Source organism: Embiotoca jacksoni, unplaced genomic scaffold, assembly GCF_022577435.1.
Source record: "Embiotoca jacksoni isolate LCO1_2020_lvr unplaced genomic scaffold, fEmbJac1.0.p SCAF_39, whole genome shotgun sequence".
NCBI classification, from domain to species: Eukaryota; Metazoa; Chordata; class Actinopteri; family Embiotocidae; genus Embiotoca; species Embiotoca jacksoni.
Window position 1 is genome coordinate 1,828,220 of NW_027185391.1, and position 24,517 is coordinate 1,852,736.

General features: G+C 43.8%; 1 protein-coding gene across 2 annotated transcripts in view; it reads right to left on the reverse strand.

Moving 5' to 3' along the window:
* Positions 1 to 8,410: 8,410 nt before the first annotated feature.
* Positions 8,411 to 24,517, reverse strand: part of bcas3 (BCAS3 microtubule associated cell migration factor) — a 358,243-nt gene continuing 342,136 nt past the window's right edge. For both annotated transcript variants that reach the window (XM_069166518.1, XM_069166517.1), the window contains one exon: positions 8,411 to 10,140. In XM_069166518.1, coding sequence (XP_069022619.1) covers positions 9,992 to 10,140 — 149 coding nt within the window. In that variant the 3' untranslated portion in view covers positions 8,411 to 9,991. The remainder of the gene's footprint in view (positions 10,141 to 24,517) is intronic.

Here is a 24,517-nt window from a genome sequence, read left to right on the forward strand (position 1 = left end):
TTTATTTCAAAGAGCTGCTGCTCTCTCGGTCGCTCTCTATAATAACACACATTGTAATTATTCCATCGGCTGTTTTGACGCTTAGGCTGGATTTACCTCACACTAGTCCAGGCTATGTTATCTGTGTGTGTACTGACTTCAGCCTCAAACAGCCTCGGCTTCCCCAAGGCGAGAGCAAATTTATCTGCGCGTTTTCCTGATCGAGCTGACGGGAAGGCAGCGGCAGCAGCAGCCGCAGCCGCAGCGGCGCAATACAGGCTGGAAAAGACAAACCCCGGTGCAGCGTGGAGCAAAACAGAGGAAACCAGATGAATGATGATGAGTGAATTTTGAAAGAAAATCAGGAAGAAAGAAAGCGGTGAGTGCTGACTTCGACACAAACTCTTCCTTCTTTGGCTTCTGATAAAGTTGGAAATAGTTTAGTATTTTTGAATAAGGCCACTTATAATTATTATGGTTGCTGATATTGTAGTTGTGTTAGTCCTGCTGTTAGAGTGCCGCTTGATGTCGGGCTGATTTCTTTCTGGTGTGTCGTTTGTGTTTCCACGTGAACCAGCCGCAGCGATGAGATGATTTAGTGCTCCGTCTGCGCTGAGGGCAGGCCGTGGGAGCGCGTAATCTCCGACAGGTTGTATTTGGTCAAACCAAGGACAGTGCTGGACTCGGGAGCCACGGGGGGCCCCAGCAGCCTCCCCGCACTCTGCTCCGTTGAGCTCCTTCAGAGACACGCAGCGCCGCGGCTCCTGATTAACTTGGACTCAGTTTGTTAAAGAGTTGCTCGGTGCCAGTCGGCTGATGCGCAACAATAAGAACCATTTCTTGTCTCTTTATATTTACCCTGAATTCCTGCATGTGTGAGCCACACCGGCCCCCCCAGCAGCCTCATCTGCGGCTCCGCTTCACTCTCCCGCCTCGGTCACGACTCGGTGTCAGATGTGTTTTTTCCCCTCTTTTTTTGGGTGATAAACAGCTGCTCTCTCCGGGCAGGAAGCGCCGTGATGTGGGCCACAGGCGTCACTTCGACAAAAACTGAAACAAAAAGTGATAATCCTTCTGAATGAGGCTGTCAGAAACAACTGCGCATTTCCTATGAGCTCTTGGAACTGCACCGCTTCTCTGCGGCTTCCGCTGACAGCCGCACAAAACTCCTACTGCTCATAAAAATGTCTGGAATAGTAAATATAAACATAAAACTCCAATTATTCAAACATTTAATTCATATAATACGCTGCCTGATCGGCCAAAAATAAAACGATGTTATAAAACAACCAAATTAACTCAAACAGCTTTAAAGAGGCAAAATGTGCAAAAGATCCAAATCCTTCAAATCGACTCCAGAAAGTTTTAGCTGCCGCACTTGTGCGTCAGATGCAACTTTGTGTGATTTAAGAGCATGGAATGTTTGCACATCTCCACTGTGGTACACACTTGTTGCTCGCCCTCCATCAGATTGATACAGCCATGCGTAAAGAGTCAGCAGGCCAGACAGGAGCAGCTACAGCAGAACGGAGCGCACTCTACCTGAATGAAAGCGTTTCTACGAGCCCGGGAAGGAAGCACAGTAGATCAGACACAAATCCCTGGAGCATCAACTGCTTCACACAACGCAGACATCAGCAGTAGAGTCAGTGTTGAGTGACAATGTGAGAAAGAGGTGGTGTTTTTTTTTTTTTTCTCATCCCCTTGTTGAAAATAAATGCCGGTGTGAATCAACATCACGTGAGAATGTAAACCGACCAAGAATGTCTTCCTCACACTTCCCTCGGAGATGTATTGTGGTGTTTATCTGCTAGTCTAACTCGGCCGGACAGTCGGCTTGTTTGGAATGCTGCACCTTCACATTTATGAAAATGACGGAGATGTAGGAGCGGCTGTGGCATCTTGTCAGGCCTCTGGAGCTGCATGCATGGGGATTTACTTTGGAGGAAAAAAAAGATTAGCAACATATGGAGGTGGATAACGGTTTTTCTGCCGGGATACTCAGCTGGATAATTGTATCAACAATGCTTGTGCAAATTAGTCACCATTTATTTGTTCTGTGCCTTCAACGGTACAGAAATCTCCATTACGCGCGATTTAAAAGTCATTAAGTCAAGGGAAGAGTGCTGCGAGCTGCTGGTAGTTCTGCATAGAAGGGGCACTGTGTTGATAGATTCCTCGGTGTTGGGGATTAATACAGGCAGACAGAATATGCTCCTTAGACCTGTTATTTGGGCATGTGCGTGTCAGCTGGGCATGTGGAAGTGAAGCAAGAGCAAAAATGTACAAAATGATGTTTGGAAACATCTGAAAACATGAGAAAATTCAGAATTTTTGGTCCACAGTTTATTGTTGTATACTTTATTAAATCATTATCCCATGATCCCCAGAAATTACTCCAAATAAGCAGATTCAGAGGCTTAAATGAGATATTTGATGCGCGGAGTTGCCCGTCACTGCAAGCTGGGCTCGTATTTAAAGTGAATTAACTGCTTGCATCACCAAAGCCTTTCCGTGTCCTTGATCCGTCCGCTCAATACAATACAATACAATACAATACAATACAGCTGCAGATGTGGAAATGTGCGTAAAAAGCGTCTTCCGTCCCGGTGATTTGGCCCCTGTGTCAGCGATCCGGTCCAAAGACGCTCTAATTACAACATAACGGGACAGTTTTGCGCCATATTCGTCTATAATCGAGTATTGTTTTTTTCTTCTTCCCCTCGACATTGTTCCTTTCTTCCTTTTCATCTCTCCATCTTCTCCTCCCATCTCCCTGCATCATCTCTCCGGCTATATTTAGCGGCTAGACTGAGGCCTTGGCGCCAGACCGTTTAAGACCTGTCAAAGTCCCTCATATTTCCCCTTGTCACATGGAAACCCGGCGACCAGCGGCCCTCTCCTCCTCCTCCTCCTCCTTTTCTCTTTTCCTCCTCCTTCTCCCTCCTCCTCCTCCCGCTACTACCAGCAGCCCCCTTCTCCTTCACCTCCTCCACTTCCTCCTCCTGCACCTCCACAGTTCACTCTGCTAAATGAAACATATCAGTTCTCACTTGAAGGAGAAGCAAAATGTTTCCTCAACCCCTCCCTTAGGTAAACACACACACACACACACACACACACACACACACACACACACACACACACACACACACACACACACACACACACACACACACACACACACTATCATACTATTTGGAACAATACAGTGAATCAGATGCTTTTTGGGATCAGGCTAATACCTGAAGCGCCACAGCTCTGCATGAACATTTTTTCTGGACATGACTTTCTGGCAAACTCAATCATAAACTACAACCATTCATATCCAGTCACCTGCCAGCAGGTTTCACCGCTCCCCCCCCCCCCCACACACCCCCCACCCCAGTCCCGTTATCTGAACTGCAGCCACAGTGTGGTATAGAGGCTGTAGGTGAACACCAGGTGGGGGCGCTATAGTGACCCAGGGGAGCCAGAGGAGGGTGACGGAGCTGTCAACATCCACAGGCGTCAGAGCAGCTCCACATTTGATCAGAGTGGAATCACAGACAATTAAACTCTTTCCTTTGCCACACATTTCATACACTGACTAATTGGAACAAGCTTGTTCATCTTTGTGAAATGAAGCTGCGGGTTTTTGTGCTGAGGAGATCTGCAGGGGACTTTCGAAACGGCAAGAATTCAAATTTCAAATCAATGCAGCTGAATGAGTCCATGACGCAGTGCAGAACTGCGCATGTATACGCGTGTGTATTTAACCCGGGATCAAATGTGTGCATGCAGTGATAGTTAGGACAGATACGACCACTGGAAGTGACTTTTACAAATCCATCACAGTGACACCAACCAGTGTCTGCCTTAGTTTAAAATAATAAAATAAAATGAACTCGCCTCCCGTTCCCGTTTAAGCTTAAAAGGCCCCACAGATCTGTTGGGGCTCGAGTCTTTTTAAAATCATCAATATACAGATTAAGGTCAGCCAGGCCTGTTTTTCTTTGCGTGTGCTTGTTTGTTTGTGTAACTCAACGTGCGTCAAATATTAAATAAAATAACAGAAATGTGATCCAGTGAAATCATCGTCTCTAAAATCACATATTTTTTACGCTTTTGTCCTTTCTGGACTGAAAACGGCCCTCAGAAATTCTGACACTGAAAATAACTGTTAAGCAGAAAGGCCTCTGCACCATGACATTTATTTTAAAAGAAAATATATTTATTTCATTAATTTTCATTCATTTACCTCCTAATAAATGTGTTTAATTAAGATATTAGTTTTTATTGTTCTTTTAAAAATAACTGTATTTATACATCAAACTCTCAAATCTCATTTTGGTTAGCTTTTTTGAAGTTGATGCGCATGCGTCACGAAACTACTAAAGCAAAAATCTACATGTGCAGTTCTTAACAGTGTCGAACAAAATCAAGAGAGAAATCAGGAAACATTCAAATATCGGTTTTTTTTTTAACATCATCCAGATGACTACATTTATTACTATTTTATGTGAGTCGAGACGCTTTTTTTTTTAAACAATCAAAATAATATTTTGTGTGTTTTGCAGATGTGTTGACAGCGTGGAGAAATTGAATTAGCAGCTGCAGCGCCGGGAAGGTTGAATCATATTAGGAGCAGCAGCAGAGGAGAAGAGGCTCCTACCTGCAGGCCTCCTCTCTTATTCAGGAGGAGGTTTCACAGCACGACACGGCTCCTGCAACACAACAGAAACACAACGAGCTCCGAGAAATATGATTTATCTCGAAGAACAGGAAAGTTCCCGGTTTGATAAAATGCTTTACAATATCACATTTTATTGCTGTTTTTATTTAAAAAAAAACCAAAAAAAAACAACAACCCCGTAATAATCCCAATTACCATTTAAAACAAAGCGATCTGAAAGGATTTAAAATCCGACCAAACAGCGGAGTCGCAGTAAATTTCAAGTCATGTCGCCAAGAAAGATGTTTGAAATATTAAAAAATATGAAAGATGGAATCACTTGCAACATCATGACGCAGGAAATAACCTCACGTCATCAGATGAGGCTAAACAATCAAAGTTAATGTGGGCTAATAAAATTCACGTGAACCTAAAAACGCTATAAGTGACGTCATGTGAGTTTTCGGCGGCTCCTCCGCTGCGGACGTTTTTTTTGTGGCCCTGATCGATGTCAGTCTTGTGGGATAAATATACGTCACATGAAGCTGAATCTGATGCAGAAACAAATTGTGCCCATGTTCAGGATTCCCGTCTGATCTCCATCTGACCTGACCGTGTCTGCAGCTGTGGGAAGGTTCCCTCCTGGTGAGTCGTTGTAGTGGCGACAAAGCGGTCTGTGCCAGCGACTCTCAAAACGTGGCTCAAAGTCCTTCAGGGGCCTTACAGAGGCCTTACAGAGGCCGCAGGAGGACTGACTCGGTACAATGCAACAGGTTCAGTTCAGTATCGTTTCATCTGCAAGCTTTGATCCTGCTCACAGAATAAAGTCAGAACATGATTATATGTAACACAGGTTTTAGATGTGCTATTCAAAAGCAGGGCTACGATTAAAATGTGCTGTATGGGTTTATGATGTGGTCTGTTTTAAATCACCTGTTACATCCACAATGCTCGGCTTTCTATTTCACACCACTAGTTCTTAGGGTTACATCTTAACATGATCTGAATGAAAACCTCTAAGAACCTCCTGCCTGTGTTTCCAAGCAGCCTTTTAACTCTCTGGACAGACTGGGTCGAGCTCAACGTGAAGACGGTGTGAGGCGTCCTCCAACGTGAGTGTCACACACACACACACACACACACACACACACACACACACACACACACACACACACACACACACACACACACACACACACACACACACACGTCCTCCTCACACTGCCTGCTGCAGACCTGAGCTGCTCATTCACTCATGCTCAGCTGGACCTCACACTTGTTTTCTTTTTGTAATCTTCTGTTTTGCAGCCCTCCTTTACACTGATTTCGCCCCAAAACTTTTTTATATATCGACATTTTTTACAGATTTACAAAAAACTGAAAACAATATATGATCATTACCTCTACATCTTTCAGAAAACAGGTATTTTTCCACTTCATTTAGTGTCCTCTTTGTCTATCTCGCTGTTTGCTGCTGAACTTCTTCACATAATTCTTTGTTTCAGCCAAACTAATTAAATACTGAGCTTCTGTTTCAGCTCCTACAACCAGCAGCTCTTCTGACCGGGAGCCATCTACCATAATACATATAATAAAATGTGAATGTGTGCATGTTAAAAGTACTCTTCATTGTGAGAATGATATTTTAATTCCATGATTTCGAGCATGATATTTATTGTTAAAGCTACGTGGAAAATTAGGTCACAGTGCAGTAGCTTTAATAATTAGGGGCATTGTTTTGAACATTGTTATTTTGACCAGTCTTCGCAGTGGGTGGAGCCCTGTGTTGTCACCTGTCATATCCTAAAATAGAAAAAAAAACATCTGTAAGTGACTTATATTGCTAGGTTCAATTAGGTTGTATTGACTTTGGGCTGGCGTTGTGTTGCGAATGCTAATATGAGCAAGCAGCATGATTATATGCATCACCATCAACTGTTGGGACTTGCTTTATAAAATAACAAATTAAGAAAATCCCTCAGGACCAGAAGCATGCAGAGACCTTTCTGCTGGTTTGTTTGGAGAATTGAAGTTAGCAGGAGGTCTGCGAATTGTTCAGTCCAATAAAGTCACTAAATTAGAAACAATGGATGATGGCACTGGTGTACTGTGTATAATCTGTGCTGGAAGTAGAAATGGGTACAAAAGGACGCTGCACACACCAGCTTTAATGAGTAAATAATAACTGTCCTGTTATGTTGCACTAATTTTATCCTCAACCACAGCAGCTCTCCTCCTACGTTACGCTGCAGGCTGCTGGCCTGCTGTCACCCAGAAGGCTCATCTTTTATGTGGTAAATGCGAAATAATGTCAGCAATAAATGTTAGCAAGCTGTGCTCCACTTAGATATGAGATGTTTCTGACTTCTGCGAGCGAATGTAAAGGCTTCGTGATGAATCCTCATTAAAACCAGGAAAATAGGAGTTGTTGTTTCTTTGCTGCAGCTTCAGTGAGTCTTCTCATGACTGATACGAGTTCAGCTCGCTGCCGTAGTTCTGCTGCTGAATGCTCACAAGCATTCGTCCTCCTCACATTTCCTGGCAGGAGGTCGGATGTCAGGACCTGGAAACTTGAAAGTTTGCTCCAGTTTACATTTCAGGGAGCTGATTGTGTAATCCGGAGTGACTTGAACCAGTGAGCAGGGTTTTACTGTTGTGCTTGATGACTCGAACAGGACACACGTCTGTCTGACTTAATGCTTGAACTCACAGTTTAAAGGTCAGTAATTCTCCTAGCACACAGATTGTTATGCATTTACTGCCTCTTCCATGTGTGCATCTTTGAAATGATCAAGTTTATTATAAACTGACAAGAGTCTGTTTTAAGTATTTTTTTTAATTTTTTTTGGTGTCTGGCATTCTTGTTATGTATGACATATTTTTTTTTGAAAAGTGCCTCTGATGGTGATGGAGATTTCTTCGGTGTTTATAATTTGTACTTCTGCCTACGTGGAACAATGTAAAGTGTTTGTAAGAACTTGTTGAAATAAAATAATGTTCAGTTGCAAACTGCAGTGTTGCTCTTGTGCTTGTTGCATAATGCTGAAGTTTCCTGTGGATGAAAAGGCAGAGACACATGCTGCCAGCTGGAGCTTATTTCTACTTTGTTCATCAGGGAGTCTTGCATACAACCCTAAACAAACACATTTTGCAATGGTTCATTTTATGTTTTCATTGTGTTCTCCAGCTCATGCTGTAACTGATTTTTATTTTCAGATATATGTGAACACAGGAACACTGTTCTTAATTTAAAAATGTTTCCGGCATGAAGTTGTAATAAGTTATTGATTGTAATGTTTGTGCAGACTTTTTCAGACCATCTCTTCTGGGTTGGAAGTGTTCCACTGTAGCTGGGCAAGGGCCCCTTTTAAATTTTATGACTGGTAGCTTATGAACACGTAGATGAGATGAAATAAAGCATACAAAGAGTAATGCACTGCAAATCTAATTTAATTTAAATTAGCTTAAATGTCTTCAGCCCAACGTCTTACTTTATTTTAAAAGAAGAAAATAAATCTGTACATAAGAGACTCGTGATTTTTAAGTTTTGCTGATTAGCAGAGAAACAAACATGGCTTCTCGTTTCTCCACTCTCTCAGAACAAAGAGCCAGAGTCGGCCATAAAAAGTCCCTTTAACAACACTTTACTGCCTCTTAAAAAATATGGTACTAATTACCAGTGGTACTATGTGCTGATGGTCACCGCCGTGGTTGAAATGTGAACGGCACAATTAGGAGCAATCAGAGTGAGACAGAAAGACAGACAGCTTCATTTCCTCGACTTTTATTATGTTTTTACTTGCATGAATGCTGAGAAAAGAAGTCCGTATTTTACAGATCCAATCCTACCTTCAATAACAAGCATTTGCTCTGAATTAGTAGATTCATGCCCTTTTCTGCTCATTCAGTGAGCGAGGCATTATGACATGCAGCCAGGCGAACAACACTCAGACATGTGGGACTGTGCACTCCATTTTACATGTTGTCTAAGGTGACTCTGTAAATAGTGCATTTATTTTTCACCCATTTAAACATTCTGCTCAGGAAAAACTAACAGGAAAAGTGTGTGAAAGGAGTCTGATTATCAAAGACAGGCAAAGCTAGAACATTTTAGGAAAATACATTTCACTTTTTTTTAAAGATTTATAACTAGAGGCGGGGAAAGAAATTTGGTCAAAAGTTGCTAATGTACAAAATACAGCATGACGGCTACACAGGCCTCCATTACTCCGCTCAATTAAAATTTACTATCTGGAAAGGCCGAGTGGGGAATATATCTAAATGATTTCAGAAACATATCTCAATTACACTGTAAACATCTAAATGACTTCAGCAGCGTAGTAATAGTGTCGTCTCATTACTGCATCTTTTGTCAAATGGAATTACATGAAAATCAAAGGCATGAGAGAAGCAAATTTAATCAAAAACATTTAGCGAGAGGCCATAAGAGCAGCAGCACGCACGCACGCACGCACGCACGCACGCACACACACACACACACACACACACACACACACACACACACACACACACACACACACACACACACACACACACGCATGAGGAGGGAAGAAGGAGCAGCTACATGTCACTGACTGGAATAAATGTTTTTTTTTTTCCTCTGTCGGTGCTCCCTTTCTTATGGCTCATTCAGACAATAGGCACACCGTAAAACTTGAAACACACACTGCAGAGAGTGATGGCGGCCGAGGAAACAGCAGACGTCAGCTGCAGAGGAGAGAACAATGCCTGTGTGGACCGGCTGCTGACGGACACAACAGCGAGGTAACAAGCAGGTCAGACTGGGGCTGATATTGAACATAAAGGGAGTTCCTCCCAGATCCAAGCTCTATCAAAATACAAAACTGCATTTCATCTGCATTTTATTTGGTTGGTTGCTCAGCAAAACCTAAAACAGCAGCTAAGCTTTGAAGAAATGGGGTTTTCAAAAGTTTACAATTAATATGTGCTTCCACCCTGATGGTAAACATCAAATCATCTTTAGTTTTGGAATGATTTTGACCCTAAAATTGAAATTAACTGGAAACCTGAACAAGGTGCAGCTGTCGGCAGCTTCAACAACAACAACAACAACAACAACAATAATAAAATATCAGCCTTCAAAATCCAATCCCAGAAATGAAATAGTAACACTGGATGCAGCCGCACTCACGCTGATCTGTGAGCAGCTGTATGAGAACACAGAGAACACAAAACACACTGCACAGAGACACACAAATCCCAGATACGATTTGGTCTCAGTTCAACACATCAGTGTGTCCGTGCGATGCTGGGCGGACAGATGGAGGGCAGGCAGGTGGGCCGGGCGCTGGAGGAGGGGCGGGGCGGGGCGGGGCTCTAGGGGAAGTTGGTGGGGAAGAGGCTGAGCGGCTGGCTCTCGTTGGTGGGCAGGGGGGACCGGTAGCCCTCGAAGTTGCGCGGGATGCTGCCGCTGGTGGAACCCGAGCTGTTGCTGAGGGTCTCGATGCTGCCCTCCCTCTGCAGCTCTGCAGACGGACAGAGAGAAAGAAGGTTAATCACACAGTAGATGCACATATGTCACCTCTGTCTGCCTCCTTACAAAGCCATGGTTTACTCAGAGCCACTGGAGTCCTCACTGACACGCTACTTTCTCCACTCATAAATTTCAACGCTGCCTCTGGACCCTCAACACTGAAATATGTCGACAGCATCCGCTGGAAACTACAGTACGAAGAGACAGAAGAATGCAGGTCTTTTCTGCATATTTCTTGATCAGACTTTAGCTAATTTGACAGTGTTTAGTTTCGGCACAGCTCCTTCATGGATGGAAGTTTGACTTGTTTTGTTAGATGAACCAGAAATGTTTACTTTAAAAGCATCATGTTCATATTGAACCTCAGACACAGCCCGACATGTTTGGAGAACCATGTAGATTTGTAAAACTTGTTGTATCTGAAGGCAGATAAAACTTTCAACAGCAGCAATCCAGTATCACGGCAAGACGTGATATAGACACACTTTGGCCTGTCTACGCGTGGAAGTTACAGGCAGGTCAATGTCATGTGACGCAGGATGAGGTGTATCTACTGGTTGGAGCACAGAGCTCTGTTAAACTGGTTTGGGAGACCTTCCTGAAAGATACTTCAGCTCACATCGTATTCACATCCCACTGCTTATTATTAGAACAAACGTGAGCAGTCACATGATCAGACAGGTTAACTAACTGTTGCACAAACACTCTCTTGTAGTAATTACTTTACAGTGTGCGGACTACCTTCTCTGCAGTGGTCGTGCTTCCTCTCAGTTTTTCATGTTTAACAGGAGAATATGACCAACATTGGTGTGTTTTGATCACCTGTCTGGGTACACGATTCTCAGAACTCACAGACGTGATGCTTCCCACCATGAAAATAAGATATACAATACGTTTTTCCAGATTTATCCTGTAAACTGGTGCAAATTTATACACTTCAGGAGACATAGGAGGATTTTAAAATCACAAAGTTTGTTCATTTTATAAAATTGTAACTTGATTTAACAGACAGTATGAAGAGGAAGGGCTGACACCGATCCCAGGAGTTTCCCTTCTTGGTCTCCACCATGAATTGCTCATGAGAACGCTATGAAGTTATATTTGTGTTCGAAGCATATGAAGTCCACATCTGTGGGATTAACCCGGAGTGTCAGCGGACATCAGTTATTCTGGGATACGACCAGACTCTCCTCATGTTCTCTGGGTGACATGTCCCGCTGCTCCACAGCCCCTCAAACATCCTCTCAAACATCCCTCACTGACCACGCTGCTCTAGTCAGGATCTCTCCATACGGAACTCATTACTATTATTACATGCTGTAAACCATCTCGTTCGATATGTGGACCGAATGGCGTGCGTGTAAGTGGCAGCACAGCATTAGGACCTCGATGCATGTAGTGTATGGTGACGTCCATCAGGCGTCTCGCTGGGTTTAATTGGCCGCCGCTGCCGGCTGCTCCGCTGCCGGGTCGACGCCCTGGAAACGTGCAGCAGCGTGTGCATCCGTGACAGAGTGCGACTGTCATCGACACGTTGAGAGCAGGATTTTGATAATGCGTGTACATGAAGAGGAAAGTGCACACGGTCACTGTTCATGCAGGTTTGTGGAATAAAGAGGATCAAATGTTTTCATTCAACAGAGCTTCGAGCGCACGTCGGGCAGTAGCCTGATGTTTGCTGAGACTAGAGGACAGAACATGAGATGAGATGACGTATTAGCACTGGGAAAAAGGAAAATCCCGATGCCTCAACACAGATTGACCTGCGAAGATGCATGCCACAACCCTGGAGGTGTACGGGCTGGTTTTACACGAGCAGTCAGCACTGCTAACTCAACGGGATGCATATGAGATGTGACCCAAGATGGCCTTTTTTTTTTAGGAAATAAATCCACAAGTTTGACACCTTACAGACACCATTTAAAATAAAGTTATCACAGTGACAGTGACTCCAGCACAGAAACATCCCGAGCATGTTACAAAGGCATCTAGCAGGATTGTGTGTTTGTACATGTTTCTTGGACCTTCATTATTCTGTTGACTGCATTTGTACCAATTTAACAGAAAATAACTATTATTTTTCAAAGCGTGCCTCAAACTTTTAGTACAATCCAGGACGGGCTTCAGTGTGAGAAAAATAAAGAAACACTAAGATGTATTTTGTGAATTTATATTGACCATCACCTCAAGTCCCCTGAGAGGATGTAAAAGAAAAGGCCAGGAATGTTTTTTTTTTTAATTTTTTTTTTTACCAACAATAAAAATCAGTGTAGCTATATTAGCAGAATAAAGACTGAGGTGCTCTCAGAGTTTTGAAGTGGGGGGGACACTCACCTTCAGATGATGTCATAGTTATTTTTGTTGTTGTTGTTCTTTTTAAATCTCAGCCTCCCTGACTAAATGATGGTAATTATGGTACTTCCAGATTAAAATGGTTTCATAAGGTTTGAAAGAGAATCAAAAGTCACGGTATGTCAAACAGTCACGAAAAAATATTTAGCATTACATATTTCAAAAATCACGACCTCCATGGTGTCTGCAGCCGTCTGTTTGGGAGGCCAAGATATACACCAAAAGTCATATCATGATATACTTTGACTGAAATACGATATATATCTCTGTAGTGGGTTCAATATTATTATATTTTTAAATTTTCCTTGAATATTCATTTGTTTATTCATTCATTTTGATTAAAAAAAAGATTGTGATCCAAATGAAATCCAAGGACAGGGTTTCCTTCCATGTATAATTAGATTATGATTAAATAAAATAAATACTCCATATTAAAAAAAAATAGAGGTATTTCTGAGAACGCTGCGTGTTGTTTAGGACATCAAGAACAGGCCGACCGGCTGCAACCAACGAGGAAGAACTGGAGCACGTGTTGCAGCCAGGAAGTGTATTGTCTCATTTCTGGTTTCCGGTATTACGTTGGCGGTGGAGGTGTTGCTGCTCTGTCGTCTCAGTAAACGTGCTCTATTCATCTTCACAGCGGTTAATTACCTGCTGTACATTTAAACGTACACTAGTTCTGCTCACAGCTCTCTGCTTCCGTTAACAGACTTTCTCTCTGATCGCTCAGTTGTTTACAAGCTCTTCAGATCTGTCAGCTACTTCAGCTTAGCAGTTAGCAGTGGCTTGTCCGTCTCTCTGTGTGTCTTGTCCGTCTCTCTGTGTGTCTTGTCCGTCTCTCTGTGTGTCTTGTCCGTCTCTCTGTGTGTCTTGTGTCCTGCGGTCAGTTATTCCTCTGACTCCTGTTGGAACAATCTAACATGGAACTAATGTTATGTATTTGCTGTGATGAATGCGAGGCTCAGTGAATTGTAAACTGGGTTCCACATCATAAAGTAAGTTGACTGGTCACAGCTCAGAGGAGCCGGGTTTAGGCCCCGCCCCCTTAGACTGACGACATTGTCAGTTCCCATCATGCCTTAGTTCTTCGTAAACTTTGAGAATGAAGCAACCAAATGAAATAGGTCTTAGTGATGGGTAGAAATGATATTTACTCTTGCTAAAACAGGCAGTTTTGGAACATTTTAATGAAGACATAATGATACTTGAATGGACTTTGACTCAAACCATGTGTACAAGGGGAGAACCTGCTATATTTACCTTCTAATAGCCTTACCCTGGTGTAATCACAGTGCATATGCACATTGATATATATATATATATATGTATAGACATATCAATGTCCCCTTGTCTCTCTACCGGTTCCAGTGGCACTCTGTAGGTGCCAGTGTCATATGCCACTGTGACATCACTACTGGAGTTCCCAGTGAACATCCTGCTGTTAGCCCGTGACCTGTCAGTCAGTGACCTGTCAGTCAGAAACAACATGCAGAACACTGACCTGCAGATGAACACCAATCCTAAAGTCTTTTCTAAATTCATCCTGCGCTGACACCAAAACCACGATGTGTCGTTAATACATCCTAATGTGGCAACTGTCTTTGTCATGGTTGGGTATGCAGGGGGAGGGAGGGGGGCTTCTTACTCTGGCTCAGGGAACCTCATACAAGCCACACTGTTATTATCCCAGCTAACACGCAATGTGCCACACTGCGGTGTTATCCCCCCTCCCTCCCCCCTTTAATTCCCAACACTACAGAGGGCAGAAATGCTGCAGTAATCCCAGGCAGAGGCGAGGACTGCTGGTTCACATAAATGAGGACTTAAGGGGCCAATACTGGTACTTACAATACTGGAGCTAATAGTTGCTAACAACTTCTTTTGTTTTGATCTGATGTTTTTACTTCTATTGATCTATTAGGTGATGTCTTTATATTTTGAACTCTTCTACATGTTTTCATTTAATTTAGCAGGTTTTGAAGTTAATGGTGTGGATGGGGTCTAGCGTAGGGACAACATAATACACATGTTGTCTTTGTCTTTAAATACTACCATGAAATTAGATTTGACTGTACTGATTTCATTTACAGCTCCAGTTAATCAGAGACAAGTGCAGGAGCCACCGATGACGGAGCAGCTCCTCGAGCACTCCTAACCCTCTCACCTGTGGGACACCCGGAGGTCCTTCAGGACGACCCGGGGGTCCTTCAGCTAAATGCTGCTGTGCTTCTTTTTGACCCTTTAGTTTAAGTCTTCCTGTCAATCAGTCTAACTCCCCGTTAACTCGACTGCTATCCCGACAGCCTGCCGAGCGTCGCTGCCGGCCACTTTGCCCTCCCAGCTCGCCTTTTCGCCGACGGCGGTTCGCTCAGCGGGATGTGCACTGTTGCACTGTTATTGTAGGCGCTGTAAGCTGCTGAACACCCCAGTAAAGCCCTAAAGGCCCTTTCTAGTGCTGCCTAATCCACCTCATTGTGTGACGCCTACCAGCTATTCAACAAGTCTTAACCTCTCACGCCCCTGACACAATCCCCCGGCGCTCTAATGTTGGGGATCTTTTCCTCTGGGCTGATGTCACAAGGTAAAGTAATATGGTTATTTACAGGGTGGTTTTGTCCGACGTGATGTGTAGATAATGCCGTTCTGGAGGGAGGCCAGGGAAGAAACAGAAACTACTGTAGGCCTGACTGATATGGGCTTTTAAAGGATGGCTGATCTGAACCGGGTGACAAATATTTTGTGCTAATGTGGAGTAGTTTATCTTTAAAAATGTCATATTAAATGTCAAAAATGGTCTCTTTAAAATTTGAAAGCTGATAGCAGCATTTTAGGGGGGGACTATCTGGATCTGTTTTGCTCTGATTTCTCCAGAGCTTTCTTTTCGCAAGAAGAAGAATCTTCTCAAATAACATGTTGGCGACTATAAGTTATAAAAAGGTTCTTGAAAGCGTTGTCTCCAGATTTTCGGCATGTTTGGCACCTTTCAGTCTCCACTGCTGGGACTGGAGCTGTTCTGGGCCGACACCAGTGGCCCGACTTCAAAAGAAAACGCAGCCCGAGACGCAGAGCTATCAGTACAACAGCAGCGGAGGCCACAGCTGGAGATAACAGGGAGGTTTTTCAGGCCAGAGTTGGATGGATGGTTCTTGGCAGTGTTGAACAAGGAGGGAAATTCAGCTCGTTTAGGAGACGTGTCCTCACAATCCGACAGAGACACATATAACAACACAGCAGCAAGTTAATACCACATCAGCCAATCGGACACACAGAGGGAACGGCCGGCAACGCTGCAGTCTGCACCCGCGGCTGTGAACAGGCCTTAATCCTCTTACGCTCTCACACAAACACATGCAGACTGCAGCATACACACTTTCATTTTCATACAAACACACAGGCTAAATCTACTTTCAAACACAAACTACAACAAATAATGTCGCTGTAGCTAAAAAGCCTCAGCGGCACATCATCTTTTCATCTTTTACATACTTCTACTCTTAAAGGGAATCGCTTAAGCTCGAGAAAAAAAAAAAAATCTACTAAGTGCACCCTACGTTAATGAATGAGCGTTTTATTTTTAAAGAGCATTCTTAATTCTGTGCCCAGAAAACTGGACTAATTATGATTATGATCCAGACTCCAACGTGACATGCAAGACCTAGGGAACCCATGAAATCAACTGCCTTTATCTCCATCAGCACACACACACACACACACACACACACACACACACACACACACACACACACACACACACACACACACACAGAGTTACATACACAGAGCACTTCCTGAGGCCCTGACTGGCAGTGTGTGTCATGTGCATGTTGTGGTGAGACTAGACTCACCACTGAGAGGAAGGGATCAAAGAGAACACAAAGGAGCTTTTAATCAGAGGTTCTGTGCCAGCCGGGCCGGGTAGAGTCTCATCCATCCTCCCATCCACCCCCCCCCCCCCCCCGCCCCCCTGAGAGGCTGGGATGGGGGCAGTAACCCATAGCGATAGTATACTTATCCCAGCTGATTGTTTTTGTCTTTTAACTTTAATCTCACCGCTGGCCGCAGCTGCCTCTGATTAGTGCTCTCACATCACATTCCAACCCCCAACGGTGTCACACACACTCCCTCACACAGACGTGTGTGTGCACTGTAACTCACTTATGTGAGAATTGATTCACGGTCGTGCTGGTGTTGAACGAAGGTTGCGTTTCTTTGAGCTCGTAGCACTGACTTTAGACCTTCACACAGAACAACAGAGCAAATTATGAAGTATCAATAAAACTGAAATCTTTGACATTACATCACATGGATGTGGCAGAAGCTTTTCTTCACCAACACTGTGATACACAAACTGTTTGGATGGAGACGGATTTAGCATCTTGGTTCAGGACACCTCAACAAGTATTTAATACGTTTCTCTGAATTTAATCTTTTACCAAGTTATGAAAGCACATGATAAAAGCATGTGAGACACAACAGGTCATTGTTGCATCCGTCCGTTTCCTTCTGGTTAACAACACTCAGATTGTGGTGGCAACAGGATATGCAAGTGTGTCCCGACATCCCTCTCCTCCTCCTGGGGATCCCGCAGCTCAGCATCACATTCAGGATCAATCTGAGCTCCCTGCAGATGTCTGAGGGCGAGCTCAGCCATACCATGACACAACCCGAGATCCCCTGTGGACCCACGACCTGCTGGGTTTTGGGTACTGGGGTCGAGTGCAAAGCAAGCAGGGCAGTGAGCCCAGGGGGGACCTGGGCGTGCCGAAGACTGGCAGGGAGCAGTAAAACGCCGGATAGTCATTTTGCACATATTTACGAAAGGCCATGGTTTATTTTTAGGTGCAAGGTTACAACTGAAGGCAAACTGCCAGGCCTACAAATCATAAAATAAATTAGATCTTGTTTTTTATGTAACCAGTGTAGGTGCCATTTCACGGCCTTTTGCTCTGAATAGTTTTCTATAACATTCAGGATGTGGTGATCAGGCATTGACCAACTTCTTATTCATGATGGTGCCATGATGAACCGTGGGTTTGTCTTTGCCTATGGAAATGTCATCTCAGAGCCATCATTTTTCCTCCTGCCTTCTTTGTGCCATGAAAGCATCTCTTTCTACCACAACAGAATGTGATGATATAACCAAGATGTGTATTTGGAGGAGCAATGTGAGTCTGGTTTCTGGAAGGTTATTGGGTTTCAGTGAAGGCTACATGTGTCAGAATATCTATTCACATCACAAATTTAGTATTTTATAATCAATGTTCTTTATCTATGGCACCGGCATGTTATACCTTAAGCTCAACTGTACCAATAATATATGTAAAAATACCATCAATGAGGATTTACAGATGTTTTAGACATGAAAGCATGTCAACATCACTATATGAGCCTTTGGTCTGCACAATCCTTAGAAAGCTGTCCAGTTGGACGACTGAGCCCACATTAGTGGGAAAGCTCATTAACATCTACCGGAGATCATCCTGATGGACTGTGAAAAGCCAGGCTTAACACACCCTCCTGTGTAACGGACAGCGCACATTAATGCGGCTGGAGACACACACACCACACAGTGCATCAGCAGAGATGTGCACACGGAGCTGCGTGCTGGATGTCCTCGATCGAGCTCAGCGAGTCCCTCATGTTTGTATTCATTCGTATTTGTCCGTTAGCTGGAGACAGGCTGGTTAATGGTGTCCTCATGAATCCATCCCCACCTGGACTGATAATCCACCCGTCTACATCTCTCCTTAATAATCACAGAGGCGTCAAGATGCTTAAAGCACCTCTGACAACGAGCTAACAGAGTCCAGCCAACATCCTGGCACGTCGTCCACAGAGAGTGTGTGACGACCTCCTGCTTGAACTCCACAGACTGAACTGAAGCCAGCAGCTACTCCCATGAATCATCATACTCAACAGGTTGCGTGATTAAGGAACAAATGAAAAAGAAAGTAAGTGATTCATGGGGCTAATTCAGAGCTGTGAGCGGGGACTTTCTCTTCGTCTCCTCTGGCCGTATATTCTGAGTTTCACCAGCTTCATACACACAGCTGACCACAGCTTTCCCAGCGGCTGCTCATTAGAGTGTGTTATAAGGGGTGCCAACAACGGGCCGGGACAGTCCTGACACTCTACGTGGGCCGCTTTGAATTAGGCCTCTAATGAAAACCTAATGGTGACCCAGGCTCCGACGGGCTACTTACCCAGAGCAGACTGACAGCCGCCGCAGCACCGGACACTGTATGGAGCTGCTTTATGGGCCGACTGCTGCTCACACGGGCCAAAACACAGCAATAACTAACCATCCAATGAGTAACGTACACAGAAAATATGGAGGAGAATTCAATGATCACACAGACAAGTAATGTCTGGTCGAATTCAACAGCAGATTACAACATGTGTGGACTTTCCTAATTCAAAGACACATAATAAGTGGAAAACTATGATTTACTATCATTTTACTATTTACTTTCATAGCTCAAGGCATTGGTTCTATTGATTATGATCACTGCACACAGCAAAGTAATTGCTGGAACCTGATAATGACATCCAACAATGACAAGAAACACGAGGAGTCAGACAGGTTTTAAACAAACCTCCCGGGTTAGACAAACCTTTTTAGCAGCAAAAATAAAACCATAAAACTGTCTGTTCTAAAAGTACGTCACAATTTACAGACCACTTCCTGGTCCAACTTTGATCTACCGTGCTCGCCATAGTTACGTGTACTCCCAGAGTAGCGAGAGCTTATTAGCAGCATTACCTCATAACGTGGGAGCTAGCGTGGCTACGGGCTTGTTTTGATATGATGGTCTGGTTTGATGTCCTCTGCTTGCTTCTCCTCTTTGGATCAATACGTTGCTGAGTGGATACAACAGCAAGCATGTAATTCTTGGTTCCTCTATAATTGTTGTTTTTGGATTTTGTTGGGTGAAGTGAAAGCTGTTGGATTTTTTTTGGTTTTGTTTAAATCGTAGAAGCCTCGATCCAAAAATAACAGAATTTGCTTTCAAGAGCTACAATATATTCCATTACAAAGCCCGTTCCTATATGGTCCATATACACCGATGAGCCAAAACACTGTGACCACCGCTGCCTAATATGCTGTTGGTCCTTTGCACGCTGCCAAAACAGCTCCAGCTCATCAAGGCGTGGACTCCAGAAGACCTCTGAAGGTGTCATGTGGTATCTGGCAGCAGGACGTTAACAGCAGATCTTTGTAGCTGCGTGGTGGAGCCGTCGTGGATCAGATCTGTTCCAGGTGCCGGGTCATGGTCGGTCCAGGTAATCGGCGCTGCTGACCGGGAGCACCCAACAAGCCTGAGCCAATTCAGAGATCCAGTTTTTCCACTGTTCATTTCTGCTGCACACAACAGGATCCAATAACTTAACATCCAATACATCCCAGACCATCACCTTATCATGAGATAATCAATGTTAGCCGTGATGGTGTATTCCTGGAGGATACAGCTCAGAGTCCAGAATGTGAATGTCCAGACCAGTGACCATTTCTACACATTTAAAAAAAGTGCTCAAGGCTCACATAGGCATTTTAAAGTGATGTGCATCAACAGTAAGCACATCCAAAGAGTTCTCCTTGTGTAAGCATTTCATGAGCAGACTGCCTGTAGTAGGGAACAGATCTCAGTCTGAAGCATCCCAACCTGAACACAAACACACTCACACACATATGTCCTGATGTCCTTTGACACGCATGTTGGGAGACCCCCGCCGATGGTTTTGGACAGGACGGCTGGTCTCAGCTGAAAGAGGCTGCTGGTGTTAGTGTCCACTGAGAGGACTGATGGACAGCACAGCGTCAGGAGGCTGTCGCTTATCATCACGTCACGTATTGGACCAGCTCCACAACCACGCCAAGGTAAGAGCCAGATACAGCTACACACGGTGTGTGTGTGATGTGTGTGTGTGTGATGTGTGTTATCACAGAAAAGGGCTAAAAATACAGCATATTGTTTGTGCGTCACACTATGTATTGTTATGGAAACCTCTCTCAAGTTAGTCATTAATAACAACAGGTGTTTTGGTAATGTAATATATATCTATCTATCTTTGTATGTATAAAGAGAATCAATACAGAATTGTATGGCTGAGAAAAACACAGCTGGATTGCTCTGTCTAGGTTGCAACTCTCACATCATGTTGCATCTCTGCTCACTTAGATTCTTTATAGGCCAAGATCCCTGCATGCTTTCTCTATGTGCACAATTAACCTCCCTGCTGCGCTCGGGTCTTTTGTGACCCGTTTTCACAACCATTTTGATGCAACGAAAGACCCGAGTACAGCAGGAAGGTTAAAAAATTAAAACATGGTTGGGGTTTTAAAACAAAAAACATCTCGTCGTCACCGCCTGGATTCAGATCTCATCGTCCTGCAGTCTGTCCTGCCTCCTGAAAGCTGTGTGTGTGGTGTGTCTGTGCCCATCAGGTCAGATATCTGAAACACGATGGCCGTCTTTTCTGATGTCTCAATGCAATATAATGGATGTTAGCAGTCCTTACTGCACCAGCCCACCAGCTCACCAGTCCACCAGCTCACCAGTCCACCAGCTCACCAGTCCACCAGCCCACCAGCTCACCAGTCCACCAGCTCACCAGTCCACCAGCTCACCAGCTCACCAGCCCACCAGCTCACCAGCCCACCAGTCCACCAGCTCACCAGCTCACCAGCTCACCAGCCCACCAGCTCACCAGCCCACCAGTCCACCAGCTCACCAGCTCACCAGCCCACCAGCGAACCAGTCCACCAGAGAACCAGCCCACCAGCGAACCAGCCCACCAGAGAACCAGTCCACCAGTGAACCAGTCCACCAGCACGGTTACATAACTGAATCGGATGCTGTTTTGATAAAACGTTAACGGTGTCCTGATTTCTCCGTCTAAATGTAGCCACTGTAGTAATACACAGACTTCTAGCATACACCTTTACACACACACACACACACACACACACACACACACACACACACACACACACACACACACTGGTCTCAGCAAAGCTTTTCCTTGAGCAAGTGTGAAACCAGAACAGCAGCAAATGAAAGCAAACTCATGTCGAACTACAGAGCGGTAAGAAGAGGAACACGGTTCCATTAAGCATAACACCGATGTAGCAGGGCTTCTTGTGTACAGGTTAACTCTGAGAGAAACACAAACCCTACACACACAAACACACACAAACAGTTAACAAAGCTGTCAGGAAAGAGTGAAGAGGGGAAGAGTTCAGCGGATTGGTCTGAATGAGCAGAGGCCTTTGAAAGGCTGTTTGTGGATGAGAAGCTGGACACAAAAAAGAAATTCCATTACATTATTATTATCTTTCCATATAGAAATCAGCAGAAAAGCTGTTTATGGCATCAAATCTGACACTCCTGAGTTTGAATAAAGACAAAGTTCAGTATCAGGGTTGAAAAAAGGTCAGCTTTTAACCCATAGGTTTTCACCTCTCACAGCACTGTTCTCTCCTTCTGCTTTAATGTGAAGCACTTGTACTTTCTTTGATCAGGTTGGATGTGGGTCAACAGAGCTGAGGAAGGGACGGTTGCTTTGTAAAACAGACGGCAAATGTAAGCAACGATGCTCGGATGCACAGTTACACAGAGGGTCCGACAAGAAGACCCATCAAACCGTCAAATGTGCATTAAGATGAAGATGAATTTGTGCTGTCAATATCTGACAACTAAATGTGATGTAGTGTTGTGTTCAGATCAACTGCACAACCAGCACAAAGACAAAGATATTACATTTCATTTATCTGACTCTTTTATCCAAAGCGACTTACAATAAGTTCATTTCAACCATGAGGGTTCAAACCAGAACAACAGGAACCAAGGAAATATAATTTCTTCCAGAAAGCCAAACTACAAAGTTCTATCAGTAAGTTCTATTTTAAGATACTAAAGTTCTACCGTTCAAGGTGAAGTCTGAAGAGGTGTGTTTTTAGTTTGTGGAGGAAGATGTTCAGAGTTTCAGCTGTCCTGATGTCGGTGGGGAGCTCATTCTACCATTTAGGAGCCAGGACAGATATGAAGAACAATCTGTGTCTTTGACATACAGTGGGTACGGAAAGTATTCAGACCCCTTTAAATGTTTCACTCTGTTTCATTGCAGCCATTTGCTAAAATCAAAAAAGTTCATTTTATTTCTCATTAATGTACACTCAGCACCCCATCTTGACAGAAAAAAACAGAAATGTAGAAATTTGTACAAATTTATTCAAAAAGAAAAACTGAAATATCACATGGTCATAAGTATTCAGACCCTTTGCTCAGTATTGAGTAGAAGCACCCTTTTGAGCTCGTACAGCCATGAGTCTTCTTGGGAATGATGCAACAAGCTTTTCACACCTGGATTTGGGGATCCTCTGCCATTCTTCCTTGCAGATCCTCTCCAGTTCCGTCAGGTTGGATGGTGAACGTTGGTGGACAGCCATTTTCAGGTCTCTCCAGAGATGCTCAATTGGGTTTAGGTCAGGGCTCTGGCTGGGCCAGTCAAGAATGGTCACCGAGTTGTTCCGAAGCCACTCCTTTGTTATTTTAGCTGTGTGCTTAGGGTCATTGTCTTGTTGGAAGGTGAACCTTCGGCCCAGTCTGAGGTCCAGAGCACTCTGGAAGAGGTTTTCTTCCAGGATATCTCTGTACTTGGCCGCATTCATCTTTCCTTCAATTGCAACCGGTCGTCCTGTCCCTGCAGCTGAAAAACACCCCCATAGCATGATGCTGCCACCACCATGTTTCACTGTTGGGATTGTATTGGGCAGGTGATGAGCAGTGCCTGGTTTTCTCCACACATACCGCTTACAATTAACGCCAAAAAGTTCAATCTTGGTCTCATCAGACCAGAGAATCTTATTTCTCATAGTCTGGGAGTCCTTCATGTGTTTTTTGTCAAACTCTATGCGGGCTTTCATATGTCTTGCACTGAGGAGAGGCTTCCGTCGGGCCACTCTGCCATAAAGCCCCGACTGGTGGAGGGCTGCAGTGATAGTTGACTTTGTGGAACTTTCTCCCATCTCCCTACTGCATCTCTGGAGCTCAGCCACAGTGATCTTTGGGTTCTTCTTCACCTCTCTCACCAAGGCTCTTCTCCCACGATTGCTCAGTTTGGCTGGACGGCCAGGTCTAGGAAGAGTTCTGGTCGTCCCAAACTTCTTCCATTTAAGGATTATGGAGGCCACTGTGCTCTTAGGAACCTTGAGTGCTGCAGAAATTATTTTGTAACCTTGGCCAGATCTGTGCCTTGCCACAATTCTGTCTCTGAGCTCCTTGGACAGTTCCTTCGACCTCATGATTCTCATTTGCTCTGACATGCACTGTGAGCTGTAAGGTCTTATATAGACAGGTGTGTGCCTTTCCTAATCAAGTCCAATCAGTTTAATTAAACACAGCTGGACTCCAATGAAGGAGTAGAACCATCTCAAGGAGGATCAGAAGAAATGGACAGCATGTGAGTTAAATATGAGTGTCACAGCAAAGGGTCTGAATACTTATGACCATGTGATATTTCAGTTTTTCTTTTTTAATAAATTTACACAAATTTCTACATTTCTGTTTTTTTCTGTCAAGATGGGGTGCTGAGTGTACATTAATGAGAAATAAAATGAACTTTTTTGATTTTAGCAAATGGCTGCAATGAAACAAAGAGTGAAAAATTTAAAGGGGTCTGAATACTTTCCGTACCCACTGTAGATTTGCAGTGATGCGTATAAAAGAGCAGGTGAAGCAGTCTGGGAGCAGCACCACCTCAGAAATAAACTAATTATTTTTGGGCATTCTGAAAAATGTTTAATTATTTTCTATTTAGGTTGGGTTAGGTTAGGTAGTTACTTTATTAATCCCCGAGGGGAAATATATTTATTTATATTGTAAAGTTTCATTACACCTTAAAAGATTTGGACGTAGTAGCACATTAGTGCTGTTGTGATTTTAGTTCATTTAAGTCTTTAAAATTCAGTCATATTCATGCATATATTAATTATAAAAAGAATTTCAGAAAAACAA